The sequence below is a fragment of the Cnephaeus nilssonii genome, assembly GCF_951640355.1.
Source record: "Cnephaeus nilssonii genome assembly, chromosome: 6".
In the NCBI taxonomy this organism is placed as follows: domain Eukaryota; kingdom Metazoa; phylum Chordata; class Mammalia; order Chiroptera; family Vespertilionidae; genus Cnephaeus; species Cnephaeus nilssonii.
This window is the reverse complement of record NC_137077.1, coordinates 2,696,613-2,722,537: the sequence shown is the minus strand read 5'-3', so window position 1 is coordinate 2,722,537 and position 25,925 is coordinate 2,696,613. Positions and strand designations below refer to the sequence as shown.

The 25,925-nt window shown below is 60.1% G+C and overlaps 1 protein-coding gene across 1 annotated transcript in view; it reads left to right on the top strand.

Annotated features, from left to right (window-relative positions):
• The window catches only part of MPPED1 (metallophosphoesterase domain containing 1), a gene marked incomplete at both ends in the record, with an annotated part of 50,711 nt that overhangs the window by 22,791 nt on the left and 1,995 nt on the right, over window positions 1–25,925 (top strand). The window contains 2 exons of the mRNA XM_079775764.1: window positions 11,068–11,289; window positions 23,954–24,069. Coding sequence (XP_079631890.1) covers window positions 11,068–11,289; window positions 23,954–24,069 — 338 coding nt within the window. The remainder of the gene's footprint in view (window positions 1–11,067; window positions 11,290–23,953; window positions 24,070–25,925) is intronic.

Here is a 25,925-nt window from a genome sequence, read left to right as displayed (position 1 = left end):
TGAGTCCCTGCTTTCCGTTCTTTGGGACATGTGTTTGCCCAGAAGTAGAATTGCTGGACCATTCTCCAGTTTTGTTTTTAATTTTTGGAGGAACCTCCATACTGTTTCCCACGGTTTCATTTTACGTCCTCACCAGCTGCACGCGTCCCCGTTTCTCCGCATCGCCGCCCGCACTGGCGGTTTCTGTCTTTTAGTAGCAGCCACCCTGCCGGGTGTGAGGGGGCATCTCACGGTGTTTTGAGTTGCATTTCCCGAATGAGGGACGTCCCCCATCTTTTCGTGTGCTTGTTGGTCATTTGTGATCTTCTTGGGAGAAATGTCTGTTCAGGTCCTTTGCCCATTTCTATGTTGAGCTGTTTGTTGTTGAGTTGCAGAGTTCTGTCTATGTTCTGGATGTTAGCCCTTTATCAGAAACATGATGCATTCCCCCTTTCTGCGGGTGCCTTTCCACGCTGTCGATGGTGCCCCTTGCTGTACAGAAGCTTTACATTTTGATGTATGTTTTCTTTTGTTGCCTGTGCGTTCGGTGTCATATCCAAGACATCACTGCCAAATGCAATGCCATGAAGCTTTCCCCTACATTTTATTTATTTTTCTTTCCTTATTGATTAAGGTGTTACACATGTGTCCTTATCCCCCCATTGTCCCCCCCCACCCCGCTCAGGCCTTCCCCCCCCCCACGTGTCTGTGTCCATTGGTTAGGCTTATCTGCATGCATACAAGTCCTTTGGTTGATCTCTCCCCCTTACCCCCACCCTCCCCTACCTTCCCTCTGAGCTTTGATGGTCTGATCGATGCTTCTCTGTCTCTGGATCTGTTTTTGTTCATCAGTTTATGTTGATCATTATATCCCACAAATGAGGGAGATCATGGGATGTTTGTCTTTCTCTGACTGGCTTATTTCACTTAGCATAATGCTCTCCAGGACCATCCATGCTGTTCAAATGGTAGGAGTTCCTTCCTTTTTACCGCAGCGTAGTATTCCACTGTGTAGATGTACCTACATTTTCTTTTAATAGTTCATAGTTTCAGCTCTTACCTTTAGGTCTTTGTTCCATTTTGAACTCATTTTTGTATGTGGTATAAGGTAAGGGTCCAACTTCATTCTGTTGCATGTGGATATGCAGTTTTTTTAAAAAATATATTTTTATTGATTTCAGAGAGGATGGGAGAGGGAGAGAGAGATAGAAACATCAATGATGAGAGAGAATCATTGATTGGCTGCCTCCTGCACACCCCCCCCCCCCCGACTTGGGGATTGAGCCCACAACCTGGCATGTGTCCTTGACTGGAATCAAACCCGGGACCCCTTCAGTCCACAGGCCAACGCTCTATCCCCTGAGCCAAACCAGCCAGGCCTGGATATGCAGTTTTAACAGCACCTCTCTCTCTCTGTCTCTCTCTCTCTTAAACCCTCACCCAAGGACATGCTTAGAGAGAAAGGGACAGGGGGAGGGAGAGAGGAATATAGATGTGAGAAACATTGATCATTCTATCAAACCCGCCACCCAGGTATGTGCCCTAGTGGGGAATTGAACTGCCAACCTTGCCGTGCATGGACGATGCTCAGCCACCTGAGCCACACCAGCCGGCTCCTGCACCCTCTCTTGAAAAGACTGTCCCCATTGACAGGTCTTGGCACCTTTGATGAAAATCATTTGCCCATATATACATTCCTGGGCGCTCTCTTCTGGTCTGTGGGTCTGTATGTCTGCCTTTATGCCAGCACCATTCTATTTTAATTACAGTTTTGAAATCAGGACGTGTAAGTCCTCCAACTTTGCTTTTCATTTTCAAGATTATTTGGGCTATTCAGGGCCCCCGAGACTGTCTGTGAACTTGAGGATCGGTTTCCTGTTTCTGAAAGGACCGTCGCTGGGATTTTGGTGGGACGGCATTGAATCTGGAGATTGCTTGGGTGTGCTGACACCCTCACAGCGTGGAGCCCTCCAATCCGTGAACACGGGGTGTCCCTCCGGTGACTGGAGTCGTTGCAGTTTTCAGCGCGCAAATCTCTCACCTCCTTGGTTAAGCGTATGCCTAAGCATTTTCTTCTTCTTGCTGCTACTGCCAGTGGGACTGTTTGCTTAACATCCTTTTCGCATTGTTTATTGTTCGAGTTTATAGAAACGCAACGGATTGTTCTCTGCATTGCCTTTGTATCCTGCACTTTTCCTGAATTCGTTTAATTTGCTCTAACATCTGTATTGCTTTTAAAAATGGCCTTTAAAGGCTTGTTTACAGCGGCCACAAGACCTTTTCCAAAACATGATGGTGTTTGAAATGAAGTGGGGAGAGCACCGCTCCACGGGAGGCATTGCGAGGACTCAAGTACGCGGCAGCCTTGTCTCTCTCGCTCTTTGTTTGCGAGCTTGATGCACCGGCTCTGGCGTGTGGTCGGTTACAGTCTTGGTGGCTGTGACAGGGAGGGCGATGTCGTGGGCTTCAGCCAGACATGCATCCGGGCTCAAATGCCCACCTCTGCTGGCCACCGGGCAGCTTTCTCACCGCAATGAGCCCCAACTTCTTCACCTGCCAAAATAGTGCCGTGTGGGTTGTGGGACTGTTGTGTAGGGAGCCTGTCTCAGACTTTGAGCAGCCGACATCCGGTGTCCTCAATGGCTGCCTGCCCCGCCCAGGTGGGGGCTGCCTGCCCCGCCCAGGTGGGGGCTGCCTGCCCCGCCCAGGTGGGGGCTGCCTGCCCCGCCCAGGTGGGGGCTGCCTGCCCTGCCCAGGTGGGGGCTGCCTGCCCCGCCCAGGTGGGGGCTGCCTGCCCTGCCCAGGTGGGGGGCTGCTTGGCCTGGTCACCTGCCTTTGACCCTGGCTGCAGGAACAATCCCAGCCCTGAGGGCCCCCACGGCTCCGAGGAGTGGAGCGGAGGTTCAGCGTTAGGCTTTCCGCCTGTTCCGTCTCCACCCGTCTCAGCGGGGACCCAGCTTGATTTGGGTCTAGGTTTCGGGCAGCGGGCCCAGCTAGCGAGAGGCCAGGCTGTCCCCGGACAGGCCCAGGGCGCAGGTGAGGAGTGCCCGGCCTCCGATGCCTTCTCTTTGGTTAATTAAAGCTGTTTGCGTTCCGGTGATACCTGTGCACAGGACGTCAGCCAGTGCCACAGGCTTGGGGTGCAGCGGCCTGGCGCCCCGCCCTCGCCCCAGGCCTCACTCCCCTCCGGGTGCCGCCTGCTTCTGCCGCCGAGTCTCTGAGCGACGCTCTAACCAGGCTGCTCGTCACCCTCCACGGGCACCGGGTCCATCCCTCAGCGAAAAGGGAAGATGTAGAGCCGTCGCCTCCCCACCCATGTCACGCGTCCTTTCTCCTTTTAACACGGCCCCTCGCATCCTCGCTCACTCATCGCACAGAGTGTTTTCCTGGGAGGCCCTCGTTCCGATGCGTGTTGTTCTGGGCCCATCATGCTCCGTCCCGTCTCCCCCAGTTTTTCAACGCCCCCCAGCAGCGTGGTTGCTGGCGCCCGGGGCTGCGCACAGACTCCATCCTGGGACCTCCTTCGCCTCCGTCTCCCTTTGCTTCTCTTCCGTCAGGAGCCCCTGGTTCCGGGTCCCAAGGCCCCTTTTCCTTGGTTTCCTCCCCCATTTTGTCGGGAGACGCCCTGCCGTAGCTTTCGGGGAAAGGATTCCCTAGAGATCAATGCTTGGCCGAGGGGCATGCCGGAAAGCCTTCATTCCGCCCCCCCCCCCCCCCCCCCCCGTCCCGAGTGACAGTTTGTCCGGGGGTGGAATTCTGCGTTGAAGTCACTTCCCCTCAGAATCTGGGCGGCAGGCTGTGCGCTCTCTCATTTCCAGGTCGCTGCTGAAAATGCCGCTGTTGCTCGGAGACCTCGCCCTCCGTGTAGGATCGTTTATTCCTTAGTCGCTATTCCTTATTCTGGGCCCTCAGGCATCTGAGTGTTGGGGAGCACCTTCCCCCTCCTGGGTTAGGGAGAAGCGCGAGTGAGTGATCCCGGAAGGCACCTTGGAGGAGGTGGCACTGGGGTCAGCTGGCGAAGGGAGTGGAATTGGACTTGACTCGGACAGGAGGGCAGGAAGCGGGTCCCGGGGGGAGGGAACAGCATTTGCAAGTAAGCAGACTGGAGAGGTGAGTGCATGGTTATCCTGGGTTGGGACAGGTGAGATCAGAGCACCAACAGGGCCTGACCTGGAGGGGGCGCCATGCCCTGAGTTCCAATGCAGTGACAGCCTTGGTTCCCAGCTCGGCACCCTCCTGAGGGCCAGGGGTGGTGATGGGGGTTTCGCGACCACCTCTGGGCGTGTGCGTCCTGCCAGGCTGCGATCCTGGGGTCCCCTGGGAGCCGCTCTGGTGCAGGTGGCCTTCGGGGAGGACGAACGGGGAAACCCTTCGGTCCCTCTCAGCCTGGCATCGCACGCTCTGCAGTCGCAGCGGAAACAAGCCCTCGCAGAGGATCAGGACGGAATGTTCCTGTTTTTAAAACATTCCCAGGAAAAACAAATGTTTGAAAGTTAAACATTTTGGTTATTAGGATGGAACAGAAGAAAAATTCCATTTGCCTTTTAAATATGGGCAGCAGAGTCACAGTGCGAATCCAGAACCTCCCTGCAGGCCCCAGGGGCAGGCTGGGCAGGCTGGGCAGGCTGGGCAGGGTTGAGGGGGTCCTGGGCCGGGCTGGGCAGGGCGGGGTGGGGCGGGGCGGGGCTGGGTGGGGCTGGGCGGGGCTGGTTGACAGTTTGGAGGGGTCTGCCACTGTAGGACGGTCTGTCCAGGGGTTGTCTGGACACTCAGCTCTGGGCAGATGATCTGGATCCAGGAGCTGCCCTGTGACCTCAGGCAGGTGACCTTCTGATGTCTCTTGTGACCCTGATCCCCCCATTGCACTCCTGGGCTGACAGCCAGGCTGTGCTCTCAGGCCTTCCCTGTGTCTGAGGCTCTGACACCGTGGGCCTTGCTGACCCGTGGGCACAGCCTTTCCCAGGGTACCTGGCCCTGGAGCGGGCACAGGGCTCGCCTGGAGCGCCTTTCCTATGCAAACCGACCAGTCCAGAGCCGCCCCATCGCCCATGGGGCTCTCACACTCAGCCCGGTACCTAGTCCCCTGCCCTAGTCGCCCCAGAGCCAGGCATCAGACAACTGGGGACACCCCCTGACCCCACCCCCAGCCCCGGCCACCCCAAACCCACCCACCTGGCTCCTGCCTGCATTTTCCCGTCACTCCCTCGGCCTGCCATGTGGTGGCCTCCCCTGTGGTCCCAGGTGCCTTCCGTGGGCGTAAACTTCCTCCTCACGCCCGTCACCCCGTGTCTGTGTGCACGTCTTCCCCAGTGCGATGGTTGCGAGAACCCTGTGCGGGACCCTAACCGCCCTGCTTCCAGGGGAGGACCCCGAGGCTCAGAGAGGCGAGGGCTCCACTCCAGGCCACACAGCTGGTGGAGGCAGGGATGGGATCCGGCTTCAGGCTCAGGGCCCCCCGCTCTGTGCAGGCCTCTCCTCCAGGAAGTGGGGTGAGCTGCCCTAGCTTCCCGGGGGTGCCTGGAGGCATCGAGTGTAAATCGCTTACCACAGGCCTGGCACAGGTTCTTGCTCTTGGCAGAGCAGCCAAAACCAGATCCTGCAGGCCCAGCCCGTTCCTCTTCTTGCTCAGGCTGCACACAGACCCCCTCTCTGCCGGCATCCCGGGCCTGTGTGTGCCGGGCTGTGTGACTCCATTGCCCCAACCTGCGTCCGAGCGCAGCGGGTGGCTCTCCGCCGTCCCGTCCCGTGTGATTCGTGTGATTGTAGACCACGCGCCATCCCCCGCACGGCGGCTCCTGCGAATCCCCGAATCCCCAGGCCTGGCAGTGCCTGCACACCGGGCTGTGAGAGCCGCACTGAGGACGCCGTCAGGGTGGTTACCTTCTCTCCGCCCTCTCCGCCATGCTCTGCGCTCTGCGCTCTGCGCTCTTCGTGGGGAGCGGGCGGGAGAGGCCGTAAGGGCCTTTTCCCGATTGTGCGGCTCACAGAGCACCCAGCTCCGGAGCTGGAACTCCAACAGTGCGGGCGCTCCGCGGGCAGCAGGTCACGGGGCGCTCCGCGGGCGGCGGGTCACGGGGCGCGGGCGCAGACCTTGTGGAACGGAACAGAGGATGCGGCCCAGGGCAGCGCCTCCTGCTGGGTGGGACGGGAGGTGTCAGGATAAAGCATGGGAACCTTTGGGGGTTCATCCTGGAAGCGTAAAGGGCAGGTTCCCGTGCGCGTCCTCGGCGCCCCAATGCCGTGCCCACCGACGGCCCGTGGGCTCTCCCTGGGGCTGTGGCGTGGAGGCAGCGGCCCCGGGAAGTGGACAGCACGTCACCCCCTGTGCCGCCGGCCGAACCCTCACGGCCTCCTGACCACGAATTCTCCGCGGGCCACTGCCCAGCGGGATGACGGGTGGCGGGCGCGGGGCGTGGCGGGAAGGCAGCCTGAGCCCGCGGGGTGCACCTGCTGGAGGGCCCCGCGCTGAGCGCGGAGGCGGGGCTGTTTCCGGAGGACGTGGTGCTTCTCCGGGGTCCGGGGTCCGGGGTCCGGGGTCCGGGATCCGCGCCCTGCCCGCCCAGTGAGGCCCTCCTGCCAGGGCCTGTCCTGTCCACGCAGCCGCCCCGCTTCCCGCCTTCCAGACCCGCCTGCCGGGCTGGGCCCCCCTCCCCCTCCCTCCCCCCCACCACTCCCCCTCCCTCCCCCTCCCTCCCCCCTCCCCCTCCCCCTCCCCCTCCTTCTCCCCCTCCCTCCCCTCCTCCCCCGGGGCTGTCGTGGCCACGATGCAGCACCCGCTAGGGGGAGGCCAGGCAGGTCCCGCCCCTGCGCCCCCCTGTGTTGCTGTGTGACCTCAGGCAAGTCCCTTCCCCTCTCTGAGCTCCAGCTTCCTCCTGTGTCCAGCGAGTGGTAGGGGGCCCCTCTGTGTCACGTGGTTCTGCCCTCAGGGCTGAGTCTTGGTTCTCAGTGTGGCCCTGCGGTGCCTCTCCGGGGTCTGAGCAGGGCTGTGCGCCCTCAGAGCTGGACAGCTGACCGGGAGGGGGGAGGGGGTGTTGGGCGTGGGGGGCCTTTACAGCAGGGCCCAGCTCCAGGGGAGAAGGCAGTGTCTGGCTGGGTGGGCTCTGGGGACAGGCAGACTGGCTTCTGTGCTTCCGTGGGGCTGATGAGGGGAGGTGGGTGAGGAGGGGAACGTGGACCCAGCCACCCATCTCCTCCCGGAGCCCCGTCGAGCCAGCATGGGCGCCAGACACCTGAGCTGCGCCCACCTCGTCCGTCCTGGGGCCCTTCAGACGCCGTCTCTCTGGTGTCCTGCAGGGAGCTGTCCTTGGTCCCCAGCGTGGCAGTCCTTCTAGTCTCCAGGGTTGACACTGCTCATCCCTCCTCACACCTGCCTAGGGAGCACCCTGTCCTGGGACCCAGGCACCTCCAGCCCCTTGCCAGGCCGGTGCTCCCTCCGGGCACTGGCAGCGCCGCTGGGTGCCTGCCTCTTCCCTGCTGCTGGGAAGGGGCAGAGGGCAGTCTCCTCTGTGCGCAGGCGTCGGGCACAAGAGCGTGAATTCGTCTCAGCTCTCACCCACGAAGCCCCTGCCAACCAGTCAGCCATCGAGGCCCCCAGACCTCCTCCCGTTCACCACCCATCACAGGAGGGGAAGGTGAAGCTAGTCAGGAAGCCTGTGATGACGGGTCGTTGGGCATTTTGTATCTACAGTCGGGGTGGTAAGAGCTGCAGGGTGACGTGGGCACCTGAAGGCTAATGCAGCCTTTGGTCGTAACAACAGAGGTAGCAGTCCCAGAACCGAGGAGGGGACTCCTCCACCTCACTCTGTGACAGGCCATACCAGAGCCTTAGTTCTGGCTCCTCTTTCCCCCACCTGCACGAGACCAGGTCCAATTGGAGAAGATTCAGAGATGGACAGTCAGGGCTATAGGCGAGGGAGGAGAGTCTGAGAAACACGCCCTGCCTAGACAGCTGGAGGGAAGGGAGGTGGAGGGGTGCAGGGAGACTGAGGTCAGTTGGTAGAAAGGAGACAGAACTAGCTCCTTACAAACCAACCAATTACTCCATCTGGAGGGGCGAGTGAGGAGGCAGTAGGGGCTTGGAGAGCCGTACGGTGGGAGTAATGAAACTGCACAGTTGGAGTAATGGGTTGATTGATTTATAAATGCATCCATCTCTCTCTCTCCATTTACCCATCCATAATCCATACATCTCTGCCCATCAATTTCTCTATCCATTCACGCATTATCCATCCATCTATGCTCCCATCCATCTATTATCCATGCATCCATCCCCTTCCTTCCATCCATCCATCATCCATCCATCCATCATCTAGCCATCCATCCATCCATCATCTATCTATCCATGCATTCATCCATCTATCCATGCATCCATGCATCCATCCATCATCTATCTATCCATGCATCCATCCGTCCATCACCCATCTATCCACCTGGTGGTTTGGAGAACCACTTCAGGATGAGTTTGTGGAGGCCAAGCCACAAAGATGATCAAACGTCCATCGCCCTCTGTGGTTTGAGTTGTGTAACCGTAGGCAACCTCTCTGAGCCGGTTTTCCCAGATGTAGATGTAGATGTAGGTATGGGTGTGGGTGTGGGTGTAGGTGTAGATGTAGGTGTAGGTGTAGGTGTGGGTGTAGGTGTAGATGTAGGTATAGATGTAGAGTAGGTGTAGGTGTAGATGTAGGTGTAGGTGTGGGTGTGGGTGTAGATGTAGGTATAGGTGTGGGTTTGGGTATAGGTATAGATGTAGGTGTAGGTGTGGGTGTGGGTGTAGATGTAGGTGTAGGTATGGGTGTGGGTGTAGGTGTAGGTGTAGATGTGGGTGTGGGTGTGGGTGTAGGTGTAGATGTGGGTGTGGGTGTCGGTGTTGGTGTAGGTGTAGGTGTGGGTGTGGGTGTAGATGTAGGTGTAGGTATAGGTATAGGTGTAGATGTAGGTGTAGGTGTATGTGTAGGTGTAGATGTGGGTGTGGGTGTCGGTGTGGGTGTCAGTGTAGGTGTAGGTGTATATGTAGGTGTATATGTAGGTGTGGGTGTAGGTGTGGGTGTAGGTGTAGGTGTAGGTGAAGGTGTAGATGTAGGTATAGGTGTATGTGTGGGTGTGGGTGTAGGTGTGGGTGTGGGTGTGGGTATAGATGTAGGTGTAGGTATAGGTATAGGTGTAGATGTAGGTGTGAGTGTGGGGGTAGGTATAGATGTAGGTGTAGATGTACAGGTGTAGGTGTGGGTGTGGGTGTGGGTGTGGGTGTAGATGTAGGTATAGATGTAGGTGTAGGTGTAGATGTAGGTGTAGGTGTAGATGTAGGTGTGGGTGTAGGTGTAGATGTAGGTGTAGGTGTAGATGTAGGTGTAGGTGTAGATGTAGGTGTGGGTGTAGGTATAGATGTAGGTGTAGGTGTAGATGTAGGTGTAGGTGTAGGTGTAGATGTAGGTGTAGATGTAGGTATAGGTGTATGTGTGGGTGTGGGTATGGGTGTAGGTGTGGGTGTGGGTGTGGGTGTAGGTATAGGCGTAGGTGTAGGTGTAGGTGTAGATGTAGGTATAGGTGTGTGTGTGGGTGTGGGTGTGGGTGTAGGTGTGGGTGTGGGTGTAGGTATAGGCGTAGGTGTAGGTGTAGGTGTAGTCATACTTGGTGTCTGTGAAAGGTACCCCCAGCGGGTGAGTTGTCAAGTCCAGGTGGACGTCTAGGCAGACGTGTGTGTGGCTCTGGAGGCATGGTGATGGACAGTTTCTGTGTTCACCAGCAGACACGTCCCTGCGTCCAAGCCACGTGGCGCCCACCTTCCTGGGAGAAACCAGACAACACGGAGGTGTCATGTGAATGTCCTGTGGGGGCCCCCCCCCCGGCTTTGTGTACAGGAGCCTTGCCCCTTCCCTGGGAGGGAAGAACCTCTGTTACGCCCCCCTGAGGTGGGAGGAACAGGGGGCCGCTGACAGCTTCCTGCTCACTCCCCATCCCCGATCCCGGGAGACGGGAGCCACGGAAATAAAGGAAGCTGTACAGTTGGAGTAATTGGCTAATTTGCTTAAGGAACGCCCCCAGTCCGAGACGTGACTTAAATGCATTAGTGCAGCTCATGCTCCCCAGCCGGCGGCGCTCGGCGTGGGGTGGGGGGTGCCGTGGAGCTGAGACAGAATCAGAGCCTGGAGGCGGTCGGCGAGGGGCTCCGTGAGGGGTCCCCCTGGCTCCGGTCTGGTGGCCTTGGAATCTGACCTGCTGACCCACGTGTGGGGTCACAAGGACTGACGCCCAGTGTGGCCTTGCCGCTCACCTGCTGGGGGGCCCGGGCGGGTACCTGACCCTGGGGCCGGTCCCCAGCTACAAGGCGAGATGACAGAGCCCGCCTGGAAGGTTCCGTGGGGCCCTGCCTTTCACCTGGGGTGGCCGCCGACAATGGGGTTCAGGAAATAGTCCTCTCTGTGTGACCTCTGTGACCTTCCCCAGCTGCCCAGGCCCAGGGCATCTCTCCTCTTCCTGTCGCAGTTTGAGCATCGCCATGGGTGGGTCCTCTGCACCGTGTCACCCTGGGGTGCTGTCGGGGCCTCGCTGGCCCCACCTGCTGGGACCTGTGGGGACAGATGGGTGAAGCAGATACGGCTACTTCCCGGCTGCGGGGGACGGGCCGGCTGCTCAGCACCCTGGGCCAGGCCCAGTGGGGTGGGCAAGGTGGGGAGGCGGGAGGGGCTTGGAGGGCCGATCTCCACCACCTGATGGGAGCCCCCAGGGACGGCGGCCCGGTCTGTTCCCGTCATGTCTCAGGGACCGCAGTCCCTGCAGGGTGGCACCTCGACATGCGTGGAGGGGCCTGGGTGTGGGTGTTAGGGACAGGTGGGGACGGGCACACGGATGTCTGCCTCCCGCCCGAGGGAGGAGACGCAGATACTCAGCACGGGACTGGCAGGATCATCAGATTTTAAAACGGATTGATTTTTAGAAAATAGACAGAATGACATTTTATTGGGAACCCCTGGCATTTGTTTTACGCTGGCAACAAATTCAAACGTAAAAAAACTCAAACGTTTTGCCAAACAAACGGCGTCTGCGGCTGGCCAGCAGCGTGCGTGTCGCCCGTGTCCGCCCCGCAGGCAGCCTGCCCTACGAGTACAAGATCGTGATCGCCGGCAACCACGAGCTGACCTTCGACCAGGAGTTCATGGCTGACCTCATCAAGCAGGACTTTTACTACTTCCCATCCGTGTCGAAGCTGAAGCCGGAGAACTACGAGAACGTGCAGTCGCTGCTGACCAACTGCATCTACCTGCAGGACTCGGAGGTCACCGTGCGGGGCTTCCGGATCTACGGCTCCCCGTGGTGAGTCCACGCCGCGCTGGGCGGAGGGAGCTGAGGCTGAGTGTGGGGGCCGGGGAGCGGGGAGGGGGCGGAAGTGAGGCAGTTGTTGAAGTCACAAGGACACACCGAGTCCTTCTTGTCTGCTGGGGACACAGAGTGGTCAGCCTCGTCCCTGAGCTGCCTGGCTGGTGGGATCAGGTGAGGAAGGGCCATGACTGTTCAGTGACATGGTCAGTGTGTCACGGGAGCCCAGGTGGTGCCGTGAGGGTGGTGATGATGGCAATGACGATGGTAAAGGTGATGGTGAGGATGGTGATGGGGATGATGAAGGTGATGATTGTCATGGTGAGTATGTCATAGTGATGATGATGATGGTGATAACTGTGATGATAGTAGTGATGATATTGATGATGATGATGATGATGGTGATGATTGTCATGGTGATGATGATGATGTAAGTGATGGTGATGACGTCAGTGATGTTGATGATGATTGTCATGGTGATGATGGTAGTGATGATGTTGATGATGATGATGGTGATGATGATGGTGATGATGTCAGTGATGTTGATGATCATGGTCATGGTGATGATGATGGTGATAACTGTGATGATGGTAGTGATGATATTGATGATGATGAGGATGGTGATGATGAGGATGGTGATGATGTCAGTGATGTTGATGATGGTCATGGTGATGATGATGGTGATAACTGTGATGATGGTAGTGATGATATTGATGATGATGATGATGGTGATGATGAGGGTAGTGATGATGGTGATGATGGTGATGGTGATGATGGTGATGGTGATGATGGTGATGGTGATGATGGTGATGGTGGTGATGGTGTCAGTAATGTTGTTGATGATGGTCATGGTGATGATGATGGTGATAACTGATGATGGTAGTGATGATATTGATGATGATGATGGCGATGATGGTGATAATGGTGGTGATGGTGATGATGATGGTGATGGTGATGATGATGGTGATGGTGATGGTGTCAGTGATGTTGTTGATGATGGTCATGGTGATGATGATGATGATGGTGATGATTAAGATGACGGTGATAAGGGTGGTGGCAGCAAATCATTCCTGAGTGATTACGGGAAGCCAGGCCCTGGCTAAGGTCTCCATGAGCATCGTCTCGGATCCTGCTCAGCCTGAGAGGACTGATTTCTTGTCCCCGTTCCACAGGTGGACAGACTGGCACTTGGAGGCCCAGCTGGCAATAGCCGCAGGGCGCCAGCTGCTGGAGGGTGAGGAGGGTCCCAGACACAGCAGGGACGGACCACTGTGCTTGAAAGTGGGTCTCCATCCCGCGGGGCTCCCTGGGGAGGTGGGGTGCTCTGAGCCAGGAGGAAGAGCAGTGGGTACAGAGGGTGGGTATCAGGGCCTGAGACTGCGCCTCAGCCAGAGCAGCACACGCAGGAGGCTGAGGGGCGATTTGGGGGGACACGGGGCCTGTGTGGGTGCAGGGACTTCAGGGAGAGCTGCTGCCATCACAGTGTGTCTGGGGAACCCCTGTGCTGCCCTGGTGGTGCCAATGCTGACCCCCTGTGGCTGCGGGCAGCTTTGGACCTGGCTCATCCTGCTCAGGCCTCCTCGGGGAGCGGGGAGAGGCCAGCCCGCCCCAGCTTTCCTGAGCCCAGGAGGTCCTCCTGTCGCCTCCTGGGTCCTCACCACATACGGGGTCTCTGTGCCCCTCCCTGCAGCCCGTGAGGGCCCAGCAAGCACCGGTGGGCACTCCCGGCTGTGAGGAGCTCAGTGCCCAGGACAGGAGAGGAGGCGGTCGAGTCTGCCGGGCCGGCAGCGGAGCCCAGGCCTGGAGGAGCTGGGGGGGGCACAGACCAGGAAGGCGTTCTGGGAGGGGAGCCGGTGTGAGCAAGGCCCGGAGGTGGCCCACGGAGCTTGAGGGCAGGTCTGGGTTAAGGTGCAGGTGAGGAGTGGACGGGATGGGTAGAGGGCCTGGAGGGTCAGATGGGAGGCCCTCGGGTGCCAGGCCAGGGAATCTGGCCTAGATCTCTTGCCCAGAAGTTTTTAATAACCTGCCTCCCTGACATCCCCACTTACCTACCCCCCTTTACAATGCTATATTCTATAGAGGTTGACAGCAGGCTTTGGAACAGAATGTCCTGGCTTCACCTCTTAAGGGCTGTGTGACCCTGGGGGAGTCACTTAACCTCTCTGTGCCTCAGTTTCCTCTCCTGGGAAATGGGAGTGACCGTGCCCTCTCCGGAGGTGGTTGCAAAGGTGTCAGAGGCCAATCCCTTGATTCAATGGGAGCCGTGGAGGAGAAGCCGTGGGAGCTGGGGTGACGCAGCAGCCACAGGGGGCCGGGAAGGGTGTGACAGGCAGAGGGAACAGCCCAGGTAAAGGCGGGAGGCTTGAGGGGCGTGGGCATTCTGGTAGCTGAGTGTGGCTTCCGGGGCCTGAGTGGTGTCCGTGGGAGAGAGGAGGCCAGAGGCCAGCAACCAGGCCCCGCTGGCCGTGGCCGTGGCCCAGGCCGTCACCCGGGGCTCCCATCTCTCAGGGAGTCACAGCTCCCTCTGCCTGTGGCTCCGGGTCGCCAGCCTGCGGGAGCCCAGCACGTCACCCAGGCCTGGAAGGGCCCCAGTGCTCGTAGGGGCAGGGCTGGCTCTCAGTCACGTGCTTGGCCAGACACACAGGGACGTCCCCTCGGCTCTGCCTGTCCCTCTGTGTCGGACCTGGCAGGCCTGCGTCCCCCGTCTGTGCCAGGGGCACTGTGCAGGGGGTCCTCTCTGGGGTGTCCCGGGCACCTCCGGGCCAGGCGGTTCTGTCCTGCCCCTTCGCCCACACGCGGCGTCTGGGTCGGCCTCTCCCCGCAGGCCCTGTGCTCCGGACCGGCCGGCCGTGTTGCTGGGATGTTTGCTTTCTCTCGTCTTTTCCCCACGAGAGCGGGCCCCTGCCTCTCTTTTTTGTGGACCTCACGCGAGTGCCCAGGAGCTGATGGCATCGGACCATCCTAATAGAGCTGCTGAGTGAATGAGTGGATGAAGGAACAGATGGACGGAAGTCAGGCCCTCGGGACTCGGTTAAAACTCGGGCCCTGGCCAGTGTGGTTCCGTGGATAGAGCGTCGCCCGTGGACCAAAGGGTCCCGGGTTCGATTCTGATCAAGGGCACGTACCTGGTTGCAGGCTCCTCCCTGGCCCAGGCCCTGGTTGGGACTCGTGCAGGAGGCAACCAGTCGATGTGTTTCTCTCACATCGATGTTTCTCTGTCTTTCCCTCTCTCTTCCCCTCTCCCTAAAAATCAATGGGAAAATGTCCTCAGGTGAGAATTAACAAAAACAAAATAAACCCAGGCCTGGCCTGCTCTCTGTGTCGGAGTCTGTGGTCTCCGTCCCTGTCGACCTTGCGACCCCCCCCCCCCCGCCCTCTGCCCTCCCTCCTGCCCGCGGGTCCCTCCCCCTCCGCAGTGCTGGTCCCTCTAAAGCAGGGCCCGACTGTGCCACCCCCTGGCTTCCCTCGCTGCCCCCCCCCCACACCCAGGGTGGAGGCCAGACACTCCATCCCTGGATTTGGTTCCCTCCATCACCCCCAGTGCAGTCGGGCAGGGAAGCCCGTGGCCGTGGCCGCCTCCTGGGCCTGTGTCCGTGGCCGCCTCCCGGCCTGTGTCTGTCCTGGTGCCGGGAAGCCAGCCCCTGTGCCCGGGCGCCGGCGGAGCGGAGGGGGCAGGGCCAGCGCAGAAGAGGAGGAGCTCGGCGGAGAAACCCTGGGTGCGAAAGCTCCGCACACACACCGCGTTCACGTGCTGGTTTTGGACGCATTTTTGTTCTCCTTCAACTGAACGCGGCCTCGATTTTTTCTCAGAAAAAGGAGGGAGGGAGGGAGGGAGGGAGGGAAATTGGCAGGCCGCGCGCCCATCTGGCCTAATTACTTCTGGCATTTTACAGAGAGACTAAACCTGCGGAGGCATTGAACTTCGGGAAGTGGCTGCGCCCAGCACGGGGCGTGGGTCCTGGTTCTGGGCTTGGCTGCCTCCGGGCAGGGCAGGGCCTGGGGCTGGCGGGGGGTGCGGGGCCAGGCCTGGGGCTCAGCAGGAGCCTTTGATGCCCTTCCCTCCCAGGTGAGCCGCGGGGCTGCCGGGTGGGGTGGAGGCAGGAGCTTTGGGAGTTTGCCCCTGTCCCCTGCAGGGCTCAGTGTCCCAGGAACTGTTCTCGCTGTTTCCCGGGGGCTCCGCCTCTGTATGGGGGGCGGGGGAGGGTCCTCTTTGCAACAGGCAGTGAGGTCTGACCTTGTCCCCATTGTGTGGCTGAGCCTGAGACCCATGAAGTGAAGGGACTTGCTTGAGGTCCCACAGTCACCGAGGCCGAGCTGGGCCTGAGCTGAGTCGCGACCCACAGGTTGAGAACCGCTAGCAGGGTCGCCTAAGACCATCGGAAAACAGATATTTACATTACGATTCATAACAGTAGCAGAATTACAGTTATGAAGTAGCAACGAAAATAATGTTATGGTTGGGGGTCACCACCACATGAGGAACTGTATTAAGGGGTCGCGGCGTGAGGAAGGTTGAGAACCACTGCCCTAGAGGAAAGGGCTTTGAGGAGGAGCTAGTGAAGCCGTAGCTCCTTCCCGCCTCACAAATGCCAGACTGTGACCGAGGTCCTGGGCAGAGGCCGATGGGCGGGTCCTGGCCCTGCCTGAGACGGTGGCCTCCCCGGCGCCGGCCGGCCCCTGCTGTCCCAGCTGCTGGTGGGCGACCCCGGTGAGGCCGTCTCTGCCCATGATGCCCCTGCCCCTGGCCATGCTCCACCCTGGCTTATGGCCTCCGCCACCCCCTCCAGCAAGTCCTCCTGGTGAGCCCAGTGTGGACGGCAGCCCCCACGCTGTGTTCCCGGCCTCTGTCCTCCCTCCTGGCTAAGTGTGAGGAAGGCTGGGTCTGGGACTCAGCTCCAAACACCTGACCCAGAATCCTTTGCCTTTTCTCTTAAGAAAATCCTTTTTTTAAAAAACATTTTAAGAAATATATATTTTTATTGATTTCAGAGAGGAAGGGAGAGGGAGAGAGAGATAGAAACATCAGTGATGAGAGAGAATCATTGATGGCTGCCTCCTGCACGCCCCCGACTCGGATCAAGCCACAGCCTAGGCCTGTGCCCTGACAGGGCATCGAACCGTGACCTCTTGGTTCATAGGTTGACGCTCAACCACTGAGCCACGCTGGTTGGCAAGTCAGGATTCTTTTAATTCCCATTTACGGAGGGGTAAAGTGAGGCGTGGGTAGGAGAAGTGATTGGCTCACGATCTCTGCCCTGGCGGTGTGCGTGGTCGGCTCCAGAACGGTCACGGCTGCTGCTTTCTTCAAAGTAACGTCCATCGCTAGCTACACATTCCCCCATCTCTCAGGGAATTTGTGGAGACCGTCCCAATAGAACTTTTCTTGTTTTGAGGCAGACCATTCAGAGACCCAATTTTCCACTTCTTCGTACGTTGTGAAGTGCTGCTCAGAAAGTGCATGTGCCATCGATCGGAACACGTGGTCATCTGAAGGAGCGAGGTCTGGTGAATACGGCGGGTGGGTTCATACTTCCCAGGCAAGATCTTTTAACGTGTCTTTAACTGGTTTTGAAGTGTGTGATGGTGCGTCATCATGGAGCAAAATTACTTTGCCGTGTCTTCAGGCCCATTCTGGTCATTTCACGATCAAAGCGTGGTTCAAATTGATTATATGTTGTCGGTAGCGATCAGTATTAACGGTTTCACCTGGTTTTAGAAGCTCATAATACACCACACCTTCCTGATCCCACCAAACACAGAGCATTGTCTTCTTTCCGAAGTGATTTGGCCTTGCAGTCGATGTTGATGGTTGACCTGGATCAACCCATGATTTTGTGCGTTTGGGATTCTCAGAATAAATCCACTTTTCATCGCCAGTCACAATTCGATGCAAAAAAGACTTTTTTTCGTGCCATTGAAGCAACACTTTACTGATGACTTTTCGGTTTTCCATTTGTCTTTTGTTCAGTTGATGTGGCATCCACTTTCCTTCCTTTAACCTTTTGCACTCGGATGTCGAGTGTGACTCGACACGGTTAGCATTAGAATAAAGGAATCTAGAAAAAAAGCAAGCGAGTGCAAAGGGTTAAAATCTTTCCCATTGCTTGTAAACGATCGGAAATTGTTTGCTGAGCAACGTTTAATCTTTCTGCAGGTTGTTTTTGAGTTTGACACACATCTTCATCCAATAATGCTTGTCATTGTTGGTCTTCAAACTTTTTCGGTTGACCCGGACGTTCTTTGTCTTTTACATCGAAATCATCACTTTTAAAGCGTTTAAACCAGCGCTCACAAGTATCTTGAGATGGAGCATGTTCACCATAAGCTTCCCAAAGAATACAATAACTTTCAGCAACACTTTTCTTCAAAATAAAGTAATGAATTAAAACTCCCTGCAAATGCTCTTTTTTTGGCACGAAATTGGACATTTTTAAGTGTAAAAATATCTATGATGTTAACACCTTCAGCAAATTTGACATATGAAGTTTTGAAGCTTGCTGTCAATACAACATAATAGCACACACATCAAATCACATATATATGAACATATGTGTAACTCCATCTATTGAAAAAAATCCACATTATTAACTGGTACACCTAGTACACACCACACAGCCACACATGTATACTCAAAACATACATACACATGCATGCACTCCACACCCTCCCACATCACGCATCCCCCCACGCTCACATCCTTTCACACACTCACACGCGTCTTTCTCACACCCGGTCTCTGCCCCTCTCCTGTCCTATCTTTTTTGCCCTCACGTGTTTTCCTCACAGAGCCCCTCAGCACACACACAGCACACACAGCGCACACACAGCACACACACAGCACACACACAGCACACACAGCTCACACACAGCACACACACAGCTCACACACAGCACACACACAGCACACACAGCGCACACACAGCACACACACAGCTCACACACAGCACACACAGCGCACACAGCACACACACAGCACATACAGCGCACACACAGCACACACAGCACACACAGCACACACACAGCGCACACACAGCACACACAGCTCACACACAGCTCACACACAGCACACACACAGTACACACAGCACACACACAGCGCACACACAGCACACACAGCTCACACACAGCTCACACACAGCACACACACAGAGCACACACAGCACACACAGCACACACAGCGCACACACAGCACACACAGCACACACACAGCGCACACACAGCGCACACAGCGCACACACAGCTCACACACAGCGCACACACAGCGCACACACAGCGCACACACAGCGCACACACAGCACACACAGCACACACACAGCGCACACACAGCACACACAGCACACACACAGCGCACACACAGCACACACAGCACACACACAGCGCACACACAGCGCACACAGCGCACACACAGCTCACACACAGCGCACACACAGTACACACACAGCGCACACACAGCACACACACAGCACACACACAGCACACACACAGCACACACAGCTCACACACAGCACACACACAGCACACACAGCTCACACACAGCACACACAGCGCACACACAGCGCACACACAGCACACACACAGCACACACAGCTCACACACAGCACACACAGCTCACACACAGCATGCACACAGCACACACAGCGCACACACAGCACACACACAGCACACACAGCACACACAGAGCACACACAGCTCACACACAGCACACACAATGCACACACAGCACACACACAGCACACACAGCGCACACACAGCTCACACACAGCACACACACAGCTCACACAGTGCACACACAGCACACACACAGCACACACACGCACTCCACTCCACACGAGATTTGCGCCCCCAGAATCAGCTGCAGTCCCAGCCGGACAAAAGAGGAATGCTTCTGCAGTGGGCGGGGGGGGGGGGGATCACTCAGGACCCACAAAGGGGTCCGCTCCACCCCTCCGGCCGCTGCCTTGCGGGAAGTGCGGTGTGCCCTGCAGGGTGTGGGGTTGCTGGTGCCCCTGCCACTGAGGCAGCTCCCCAGCCCCCATCGGCCCCCAGCCCCCTCGGCCCCCAGCCCCCCTCGGCCCCCAGCCCCAGGGCTGAGGCTCAGAGATGCAGCGAGAAGGAAAACCTCTCTCCTTCGGAGCTGGGCAGGTGGGGGGGGTGGCTCGGATGTGGGGCGTCGCAGCCTGTAGGTGTGGAGCCAGCGTGCATTCACGGGGAGCCGGCACGTCGCTGACCTCTGAGCCTCAGTTTCTCCGGCTGCAGAGCGGAGCACGGCCTCGCTGGGCGCTGGCAGTGTCCCCGGAGGCGGGGGCTTTGACAGGCGTCCTGGCTGGGACCTCTCAGCACCCGCAGAGGTTGTGGCCCGGGAGGTCCGGCCTTGGGAGAGGGGAGGTGCAGGGGCAGGAAGAGCAGAGGGGTGAGGGCTCAGGCTGGATAGTTGGCTGGGGGGGCCCTGGCCTGGGAGCTCAGGGAGGCCATTGGGAGGACGGGTTGCTGCCCCTCAGACTGCAGCTTCACCTGAATGAGAGGTGGGAGCCGGGACACGGGCCCCCTGTGCCCAGGGCTCTTTCCTCCTGGGCACTTCCAGGGGCTGAGGGCAGCTCCCTGCACCTGCCTCGGGGCCATCCTAGGGAATGCGCTGCCCGGGGGGCAGGCAGGTCCCCTGGGGAGATGAGTCGGACGCAGCGGAGGGCGGAGGGCGTGAGCATCCTGGGCCCGGCCTCGCCTCTGAAGCCTCCTGTGAATGGGCACCGCTCCCCCCCCCCCCCCCAGCAGGCCCTGGGAGGGTGGAACGGGCGCTCCGCGGAGGGCAGTTCCCGGATTCTGGCTCTGGCTGCAGGCCTCGGGCTCCGTGGCTCCAGCAGCTCTGGGGAGGGTGCAGAGCGGAGAGGGTACGCTTCGTCCCACCGCCTGGCAGCCAGGCAGAGCCCCGGTGGGTCGCTTCACCTATTCATTCGTTTGTTCATTCATTCATTCATTCATTCATTCATTCATTCATTCATGCGCACCTTGGGCAAACCCCTCTCTGGAGCCCTTCCAGGCTCCTCCCGGCCAGGATGGGTTGGGCCTGGGCCTGCCCTGAAGGAATGGGAGGGTCACCTGTGCTGGGGGTGCAGGTGATGGGGAGGCTTCCTGGAAGAGGTGGCCCTGGAGCCAGGCCTCGGCCAGTAACCACGGTGGGCTCCGAGGGGAGGCGAGGAAGCACCAGGAGCGGAACCCTGGAGGCGGGAAAGGCTGGGCTGTGGGATCTGACGGGGGAGGGCTCAGCAGGGACCCTGAGCAGGAGCCCATGGGGGGGCTGGGCATGGCCCCGGGAGCCGTGAGGGCTGTGGGTGAAGGAGCCACCTGGGCCGCAGAGGAGCGGCAGGAGGAGCCCGAGTGCCCGCCAGGCTCGGCGGGGCCGCGGGCTGAGGCTCAGGGCAGCAGCTGCCACGGACGAGGGCAGCCTACGGCCTGGCCCCCCTCGGGTCCCCCTCGTGTCGGCTGGCCGTGGGGCGCGGGGCGGGAGCAGGAACCCCGGTCCTGTGTGTCCTCGGCACCTGCTCCCTTCTCTGGGCCCGTTTCCTGTCTGTCTGGGGGACTTGCCCAGCGGCGTCCGAGGAGAGCGAGCGAGCTGTGGCGCCGTGGCGGGGGCTTTGCTGGTCCTGCGTTCACAGTCTGGGATCTGCTGTTCGGGGTCAGCCCCGCTCTGTCCCCCCGTCACCGGGTGACCCTGGGCACGTGACCCTCTGGACGCACAAAGACGTCCCGCGTCTGTGAAACGGGCAGCGATGGCATTGCCTCCTGGGTGTGGGGTTGGGGCTGTGCAGGGCGGTGCCCCCTGGTATCCTGCCAAGGGGGCCCCACACTCCACTCTCTGGTCATCAGAGCCTCGTCAGGGTGTACCACTGGGCCCCCCACCGTGGGCACCTGGGCCTCCTCCACCCCACATCCCAGTCCCCGAGGAGGGGGGGCCGTGCCCCAGGCTAAGTGAAGGGCCTTCGGTGCCGCCTCTGGCGCAGGAGCCGTGCGCCCTCCCGGGGTGACCGCAGGGCCCGCGTCAGCTGTGTTCTGCAGACAAGCACCCCTCCGCCGGGACCCGGAATTCACGCTGCGGGGGGAGGGGGGTGGGGGGGTCATGGTTGGCCGCAGGAGGTCGTTTATATTGGCTAAGCGGCTTAATTAGCCCGCGCCGGAAGGTGACTCGGAGCAGGGCGCCGCGGAGGGTTCGTTAGCCTCTGAGAGATTACATTGTGTTCGGCGCTCTGTTAAAGTTTGAATTAATTTTTCCCATGGGTTTGCTCACATTCTAATTTTCAACTAAATGAGACATCTGTTTCAGAAAAGGAAAATTTGCTCGGGTTGTCATGGCAACTATCGTTCTGTAAGGAAATTATTCCGATGGTTCCTTCAGAGCAGAAAGACAGAAATTCGGGGCGGAAAGCCGCCTCCATCGCGCAGGCGGAATCCTGATCCACCGGCCTCCCTGGGCGCTGCGGGGCCCGCGCTCGGGGCCCGGCCCAGGCTGGGTGGACGTGCGGACACGACTCCTGTGCACCCGGCGCCGTGTCACGTTCGTGGGTCTCGGACCACGGCTGCCCGGGTGGCGGGCCCTGGTCCCTCGCCGGCGACCCCGGGCAGCCGTGCCCTTTGCCTCTGGCCCCCAGGGCCTTGCTGGGCGATGCCCGAGTGTGCGGACGCAGACGGCCCGGGAGCCGAGGGCCGGCCCACTCAGCAAGGACGGCGCCTCCTCGTCTCCTTCCCACAGAGACACCCGGGCAGACACCCCACTGGAGGGACAGGGCCCCTCCTGCCTCGTGAGGTCACCCCGAAGAGTGTCCCTCCTGGTCCCACCTGCCGCCCTTGGGAACGGCTCCGCTGGGCATTTTCCTGTGGGATTTGAGCTCCTGCTCCCCCAGTTCCAATCAAAGCCGGACGTGGCCTCCCGTGGACAGAGCTGGTGTCGGGCGGCGGCCTCAGTGGTGGTGCGACTCCGTCCTCTCAGACCCCTCCCCCTTGTCAGCCTTGGGCTGGACCCTCCTGCCCTCATGGGTGAGGTCAGGGGCCCTTGACCCCGGCTGGGAGAGGTGAAGGGCAGAACCGGGGGCAGAACCAGGAGGTGTGGGGTCAACTTCTGTGCCTTTTCCACCCAGGAGAGGGGACAGGCACCCTGAGCGGGGCCTGACCATCCGGAGCGGCCCTGCCCCCACCCGGTGCTGCCCGCAGGCAGGCCTATGGATCTCAGGGCCCCAAAGACAGGCGTGGGGGGGAGGGGGCGGGGAGGGGGTGGGGAGGGAGAGAGGTGCAGTGGTCGCAGTCCCGAGTCCTGCCTGGTGAGACCTGCCTCTCACGGGCTCTGCCTGGGACCTGCTGTGTGATGTGGGCAGCGGCACCTCCCGGGCGTCTCTGCGGGCGGGTGGACCCCAGCTTCCAGGATCTGAGGTGATGTGTTTCCAAGAACCAGGAGGTGCATCTACAGGGAACGTCACCCCCGAGGAAGGTCATTAGTGCTGGGCGCGGGGAGGTGGGGGAGGCCTGGGCGGTGGTTCGGCCCCTGGGCCTCTGGGGACCTCTGATACACCCCCAGCTGTCCCGTTCAGAAGCCACCTTCCGTGGCTCCGGCTGACAGACGCCTCCTCTGTCCTGTCTGGTAAACGTTGGGTTCGATTTTTGAAAAACGGGTCCTGTGTTTGGAAGGCCACGCCCGAAACCCTGCTCCTCACACAGGGGCCGGCTGGAGGCTCAGGGGGGACCTGGTGTGGCCTGGGGCCTGCCCGCAGCCACGAGGGGCCCAGCCAGAGGGCTGAGTACACCCTGGGACGGGGCCCCAGGAATGTCAGAGCCAGGCTCAGCCGGGGGCGGGAGCGGGCTCCACGGCTCTTGTGGGTGGAGTTTCTCCGATCAGACGTTCCCACCTCCCTCCCAGCACCCCCAGGCTTCCCGGGGTGACGGTTCAGGGTCTTCTAATGACTTCCTTACGCCTCAGGGGTGATCCTGATGACGCTTTTGTTGTCAATGAAAACCCAATTCCAGTGGCTTCCTTTGGGCCCCTGAACCGCGAAGTCCAGTGTTGGGGTGGTGGGGGGCTCCCCTGGGCCCGTGCTCCAGCCGCCTCTGCGGCAGCTCCCGGGGCAGCAGCTTCCTGGTTTGTACACGGGATGCACCTTGAGTGGATGTCTGGGCGCCCTCCGTGGGCAGGACCGGGCACACGCACACGGCGCCAGGCGAGGGGCAGGACTGCGCTGCCCGTCTAGGCCCTGGCGGGGCCACAGTCGGGGTTCAGTCCCTGGCCTGGTCCGGGGGCCCTGCCCTGAGGGCTGCGGCTGGGCCGGCCCTGCCTGGACCCTGGTGGGACCTCAGCCGGACGCAGGAATGTGTGTCCCCCTGCGACCACCCACCTGCGGGGGCGGGGGGATGTTCTCAGTGGGTTTCCTTAGGTTTGAGCGAGAAAGATCTTGGGCAAAAGCTAATTGTTTCAACTTCCATGTTTTCATGGCTTAAATGCTCCCGCTCATCGCGGAGAAGAGCAGGTTCAGGTGAGCAGCAGGAAGAGGGAGGAGAGGGCCGCCTTGATGGGCGTGTGGGCATCGAGCCAGTCCTGGTGGCCTTTGTGCGCCGAGCCCTGCCTGCTCCCCTCCTGTGGCCGCCCCACGCTCACCTCCGCTCTGAACCCCTCTCTTCTCCCCCAGGCAGCCCTGGTTTTACGGCTGGGGCTTTAACCTCCCGCGAGGACAAGCCCTGCTGGAGAAGTGGAACCTCATTCCCGAAGGCGTGGACATCCTCATAACCCACGGACCCCCGCTGGGTAAGAGTCAGCGCAGCCCCAGCCCAGCACCCCCAGCCCAGCCCCCCCCCCAGCCCAGCCCAGCCCCCCCAAGCCCAGCCCCAGCCCAGCCCCAGCCCAGCCCACAGCCCAGCCCCAGCTCCAGGCCCAGCTCCAGCCCAGCCCCAGCCCAGCCCCAGCCCCAGCCCAGCCCCAGCCCCAGCCCCAGCCCCAGCCCAGCCCTCCCCAGCCCCAGCCCCTGCCCCCCCCAGCCCCAGCCCAGCACCCCCCAGCGCAGCCCCCCCAGCCCCAGCCCAGCTCCCCCCCATGCCCCAGCCCCAGCCCAGCTCCCCCCCCAGCCCCAGCCCCAGCCCAGCCCAGCTCCCCCCAGCCCCAGCCCCAGCCCCAGCCCAGCCCCCACCCCCCCAGCCCCAGCCCCAAGCCATGTTACACATGTGGCAGCTGGAGCTTCCTGTCACACAGGAAGGAGCTGCCCTACTGTGTGCCAGAGTCAGAGGCAGCTCTGAGTCCTGGGCACTCAGCACCCAGGGCCACTCCCACAGGCCCATCTCGTGCACCCTGACCTGTCAGACACCTGGGAGCCCCCCACCCCCCCAACAGGCTCCCTGCCTCTGGAACCCACCCCGCAGCTCTCCTCCCCACCCCTCCTCACCTGCCCCCTTCCCGCCCTCAGCTGGTCCCTTTGATTCCACCTCCACTGTCCCAGCCACTCCCTCTTCTCTCCACCTCTGCCCTCCCCAGTGGCTCTCTGACGACCTCCTCGCTGGCCCGCAGCCCCAAGTCCTGCCCCTCCCACTCCCCTCTCCTCACGCCAGCAGGAGGGCGTCTCTGCGCTGTCGGTTATGCCATGCTATCCCTCTGTAACCCTCTGTGGCTCCCTCAGCCCCTTACAATGAAGTTCAAACTCCTGGCAGTTCAGCCCAGACCAGCTTCTTTCTCCCACCACAGCCTCGGTGCTTGGGGGCCAGGCTGGGGCTGGGCGACGCTGGACCTGGGGCTCACCGGATGCAGAGTTCGCGTCCAGGGCTCCCAGGCCACTGGGTAGAGGGCCCAGCACGGCCCAGCCCAGCCGGACGCGTTCAGGAGTTCGGGAAGCCTGAGGGCAGAGGCAGAGACAAAGGCTGTCAGGGGGCCTGGGAGCTTGGGGAGGAGGGGACCACAGGACGGGGTCTGGGGGAGGCAGGGAAGGGAGGGAGACGGGGGCGTCCCAGATGGGAGGGGCCCAGGGCAGCTGCAGTCATTCGCTCACACACCTGTGCAGGAAGGAGCTGCCCTACTGTGTGCCAGGCGCCCAGCCAGGGCCCACAAAGTGCTGAGAGGAAGGCTTTGCTACCCTGTTTTCAAATGGGGGAGCCCCAAGTCCCAGGGCCCTGGTAGGGTTTAGGGGCGACACACAGCAGACTGTAACCAGGGTGCGTGAGCCCCACGGGAAGCCTGCTGATCACACCCATCGTGTGGTCGCTATAGTGAGGCTCTGGGGCAGGTTGGTGTCCTCCGTCCCTCCCTTCCTCGCTCAGTCCGTCCCTCCAAACAGTATCTTTGGGGGTCCTGCTCCCCGGATGCCTCCCCTCACCCCCTTCACACACACACAGCTCCTGTTGTGGGAATGCCTGTGTGCCTAGCCTAGCTGCCTGTGGATGCGCTGCTGAATGAAACCAAGGCACAGAGAGGTTACATGGCTCATCCAAGGTCACACAGCCAGTGGGTCGCAGATCCCGGGACCTGAAACCCAGGCGTCTGCCCCAAGCCTACTCCCTGCCCGCTTCCCGCCTCTTCTCTCCTCTCCCTCCTCCCCGTCCCTCCTCCTCCCTCCTTCCGTTCTCTCGCTCCTCAGTCTCTCTCCCTCTCCGTCTCTCTCATCTTCAAGTCGACGTGTG